This window comes from Theropithecus gelada, chromosome 20 (genome assembly GCF_003255815.1).
Source record: "Theropithecus gelada isolate Dixy chromosome 20, Tgel_1.0, whole genome shotgun sequence".
Lineage (NCBI taxonomy): Eukaryota > Metazoa > Chordata > Mammalia > Primates > Cercopithecidae > Theropithecus > Theropithecus gelada.
In genome coordinates, this window is record NC_037688.1 from 31,452,279 (window position 1) to 31,456,982 (window position 4,704).

The 4,704-nt window shown below is 56.7% G+C and overlaps 1 protein-coding gene across 3 annotated transcripts in view; it reads right to left on the minus strand.

The window, feature by feature from the left end:
- Positions 1 to 455: 455 nt before the first annotated feature.
- Positions 456 to 4,704, minus strand: part of IL34 (interleukin 34) — a 73,536-nt gene continuing 69,287 nt past the window's right edge. For 2 of the 3 annotated variants that reach the window (XM_025370541.1, XM_025370543.1), the window contains 4 exons: positions 4,498 to 4,575; positions 4,074 to 4,235; positions 1,378 to 1,513; positions 456 to 1,135 (listed from right to left, as the gene is read on the minus strand). In XM_025370541.1, coding sequence (XP_025226326.1) covers positions 945 to 1,135; positions 1,378 to 1,513; positions 4,074 to 4,235; positions 4,498 to 4,575 — 567 coding nt within the window. In that variant the 3' untranslated portion in view covers positions 456 to 944. The remainder of the gene's footprint in view (positions 1,136 to 1,377; positions 1,514 to 4,073; positions 4,236 to 4,497; positions 4,576 to 4,704) is intronic. The other variant, XM_025370542.1, reaches the window with a different exon arrangement.

Genomic DNA, 4,704 nt, shown 5'->3' on the forward strand with positions numbered 1-4,704 from the left:
CCCCTGCCTCTGCCTGGCTGCTTTCCCGCCCCATCCCCACACCTCACCTTTCCTACCCCAGATCCCAGCTGCAGGGGGCCAGGCTAGGGGCTCCCGGAGGATCTCAGATCTCCATGTGGGGGCCAGGGCCAGACCTAGGTCTCTGAAATGCCCCACAGGTGTCCCTGCTAGGGGCTGCCTGGGGGCAGCCAGATGGAGGGAGGGAGGGAGGGAGGATGGCAAGGGTCAAGGCGAGGGGATCAGCCCAACACCGCCTCCCCCAACCCAGGCTTACAGAGGCCCCTGGGCTAGGCAGATCCGGAACTCCATCCCTGGCATCCTTCTCATTCCACATCCCTTGGGCAGGCTCCATCCACTCCGAATCCACACCCTCAGCCCCGCCCCCATTGACTTCCTGCGCTTGGCCACCTCCCATCCCCTCCAGGTTCACCCCTGAAGATGCAAAGCAAAGCAAACCAAAGGAAGCGGGGTGTTTAATAGAAAAAAGAAACTGGAAGAGCATCCGCTATGGCTAGATGTGGCACTTGGCACCGCCCTCTGCCCCCAGCTCCCCAGTCCGCCAGGCTGGGGGGTCCTAAAATGGCCACGTGCTGCCTGTCTCCCTGCAACCCACGGCTGTGGCCTCACTGCTGCGGGCCACAGGAGGCTTAGCACCCCCTTCAGGAGGGGGACAGTGAGGGCAGCGCCAGGAGGGGCCAGGAGCTGTGTCCCCATCCACCTTCAGGTCCCCAGGTCCCCTCCACTCCAGGTGAGGCCATGGCAGCTATGGAAGGCAGGAAGCTGAGCCCTGCTGTGGCGCAGAATCCCCCTCAAAGGAAAAACCCCCTTCCCTGGGGTCCTCTCCCAAGGGGGGTCTCACCACCACCCCTCGAAGTCTCAGGTCCAGTTGAACTCCTGTGGGAGCTGGTCTGGCTGCCCCTATCTGCAGTCACCATCCAGAGTGCTCAGGGCAAGAGGCCCTCGCCCTGTGCCCTGACCGGCCTCGCCAAGCCTGTGGAGTAAGGCGGGGAGCTGGGGGACCATGGGGGCGGAGGGTACAGCTGGGTGGCCGCATATTGCAATGAGGGCTCTGGGCAGTAAGACTGAGGACTTGGCACCTCACAGTCCTGCCAGTTTAGGACAGAGCTTTGTTTACCTGCAAGGGGTAGGAAAAAAAAAAAAAAAAGACTGCAGCAGTGTTCAAGACCACCATCCCCACCAAACCAAGCCACGTGTGCTGGTCCCCCACCCTACCCAGGGCCCATCCTGGCTTCCAGAAATGGCTTGTAGCCCTGGGGAGTGGAGGATATGCCCGGGAGAATGCCGGCCCTGCCAACTGGCCTGGGCCCAGATGCCCGACCTCCCGCCTCCAGGCCCCATCCCCTGAGAGCTCCTTACAGCAGGAGCAGTACAGCAGCTCCATGACCCGGAAGCAGTTGTCCAGCAGGGCTTTGGGCCGCACCGGCTTCAGGTTCGGCCCTGGGGCATTCAGGAGGGACAACACGGATTCCACCTTGGGGCTGACCTCCACATCCTGGAAAGGAGGAAACCGTCAGGAGCGGCGGCGAGATGGGGCCGCATCCCAGGAGAGCTGTGAGCGCTGTCCAGTCACCTGGAGCTGCCCAAACCCCAGAAGAAGGACCAGACATCCTGTGACTATGAGCCTGGATAGCTATTTCTCACCATCTTCTTCCTGTGGGCGTGGGGAGGGTCCCAGATGCCACCTCTCACCCATGCACAACTCAGAGGCTTTGCTTTTTTTCCATCCTTAGAAAAATGAGTAAGGGGCTTAGGCCAAAACAGTGAGGAAAGTAGGGTATCTCGCGCCCACGCACGGCCACCCACCACTGCATGAGGACCCCCTGACCTGGGGAAAACTGTCCCTCAGGAAGCAAACACCTCCATCAACTCCAAGGAACAAGAGAAGGCCCTCACAGGGACACTGAGGCTTAAGTCACATACACAGGGCAGGGTGTCCAGCTCCAAGCTGGTGTGGTCTCTCTCCACTATACGCAACAACAGGGTCATGTGGGGTGTACCGTGGCACCGAGGGAAGGAAGTCCCTGAACAGGAGGTCAGGGCCACTGCAGAAAGCATCGTGGGAAACGTGGGGGTGATCTTCTGGAAGGGGGCGACCACCCAGGCAGCATGTCCTGGGCCAAATTGTCCCTCTCCTCCCCCAAAAATCTGTGTCTTCATCCTACCCCTTGGTACCTGTGAATGTGACCATATTTGGAAAAAAGCTCTTTGCAGAGGTAATTAAGTTCAGTATCTTAGAAGGACATCATCCTGGATTTCGAGTGGGCTCTAAATCCAATGCCTGATGTCCTTGTAAGAGAAAGGTCACAGAGACAAGGAAACACAGGGCAGAAAGCCATGAAAAGACCGAGACGGCCAGACACCGTGGTTCAACCTGTAATCCGAGCACTTTGGGAGGCGGAGGGAGGCATATCACTTGAGGCCAGGAGTTCAAGCCCAGCCTAATCAACATGGCAAAACCCCGTCTCTACTAAAAATACAGGCGTGGTGACGGGCATCTGTAATTCCAGCTACTTGGGAGGCTGAGGCAGGAGAATTGCTTGAACCTGGGAGATAGAGGTTGCAGTGAGCCGAGATTGCACCACTGCACTGCAGCCTGGGCGACAGAGTGAGACTCTGTCTCAGAAAAAAAAAAAAAAAAAAAAAAGCCACCACAGAGGCCAGGTAGGGTGGCTCATGCCTGTAATCCCAGGACTTTGGGAGGCTGCGGCAGGAAGATCACTTGAAGCCAGGGGTTCAAGACCAGCCTCGGCAACATAGCGAGACCCCATCTCTAAAATAATAAATAAAATGAAATGAAATAAAAAAGAAAAAGAGCCACCAAGGAGATAAAGGAGTCTCCTGACTTTGTAGGAATTGAAAGCCTCCCCACCAGTCTCATCCCAGGAAAGCTCCAGGCAGCTGCAAAAACAGGTGCTGGTCCCTAAGCCCTTTCACCATCGGAAGCTCACAGTTGGCCTGGGAAGTTCTGCCCACAGGCTGGGCCTTGTCAGCAGCTGGCTGGGCTGGACAGCAGGTGGGTCCCCGGGACAGGTGTGCATCAGAGTCCTGAGGAGGGCTGGTGGGGACGGGGAGAGGCCCCATAGCACACACGGCCCGCGTGGGTCATCTTGCCACCTTCCTTTTTACTACGACTCAGGCATTTTACAGGACAATATCCCTGAGGCCTCAGATCAATTTCTCTGAGCAGGGCGGGGATGGGGGACCTCTTTTTTTTTTTTAATTAACTGAAGTCCATAATTTACATTAGCGTTCACACTCTGTGTTGTACAGTTCTGTGGGTTGTGACAAATGCATGATGTCATGTATACACCGTGAACGTATTATACAGCATCCTTTTTTTTTTTTTTTTTTTGAGATGGTGTTTTTCACTCTTGTCGCCCAGGCTGGAATGCAATGGTGCGATCTCAGCTCACTGCAACCTCTGCCTCCCAGGTTCAAGCGATTCTCCCCCCTCAGCCTCCCAAGTAGCTGGGATTACAGGTGCCCACCACCAGGCCTGGCTAATTTTTGTATTGTTAGTAGTGATGGGGTTTCACCATTTGGCCAGGCTGGTCTTGAGCTCCTGACCTCAGGTGATCCACCCATCTCGGCCTCCCAAAGTGCTGGGATTACAGGCATGAGCCACTGCGCCAAGCCTGCAGCGTTTTACTGCCCTAAACATTCCCTGTGCTCCATCCATTCTTCTCCTCTCCCCCTACCCTGCCTCCAGGACCCTCGTGTTGCAGAAACAAAGAGGGTACGATGACTTGCCCAGCATCCAGACGGAGAGAGGCAGAGCCTAGAACAGAGTCTCAGAGGCATCGCCTGTCCCCGGAGACCAGCTCTCATGGCCACCACGGCCGCCTCTTCCTTCCACAGGCCTCTTTTCCTGCACCCCTCCCCCACTTCTCCCATGCCCCTCGGCTTGTGCCCATCTTTCCGTGTGTTCATCCTTTCCCTCACCAGCCCTTGGCCACACCTCATAGATTCATACACGCGCATGCTCACACACACACATGAACACACGTGTGCACACACATGAGCCCCGCCTGCCACCCTTCCTCACGACTCACCATGAGGCCCTTCTGGACATTCAGCAGCAGAGTCTGCACCTCCTGCAGGTACTTCCAGGACGGGTGGCCGTCGAGCAGCACGTCCTGCACCGACTCAGTGGCACTGAGACTCACCAAGACCCACAGATACCGCAGCTCCCGCTCGCTCACCCGGGCCCTCTGCTGCGGAGACAGAGAAGTCACTGCAACCCCGGAGACACAGGCCTCTGGGCTCTGACCAATCTGACCAGCCCCTCACCAGGAACTTGCCCCTGCACAGGGAGGAGACACGGGCTGTGCACTGCGGACAGTGAACAAACGTGTGCCTGGGCCAAGGGCCAGCCTGCTCTTGGGGCCGAGGAGAGGCCCCAGGCCAGCAGCACCACCTGCCAATGCCAGCGCGCCTCTGAGGCAGGGTCCCCCCAGCCCAGGAAGGGATTCTTACCAGCCTGGTGACATTGGCGATTCTGAACACCCCCTCGTAAGGCACATTGATCTTGTAGTTGATGGGGAAGTAGTGTTTCTAGAGAGGCACAGGAACACACTATGAGGCCAGAAGTAGAAATGGCCAGCAGGCTCCCCAGCCTCCCAAGTGATCTTTTTTTTTTTTTTTTTTTTTTTTTTTTTTTTTTTTTTTTTTTTGATAAAAAAG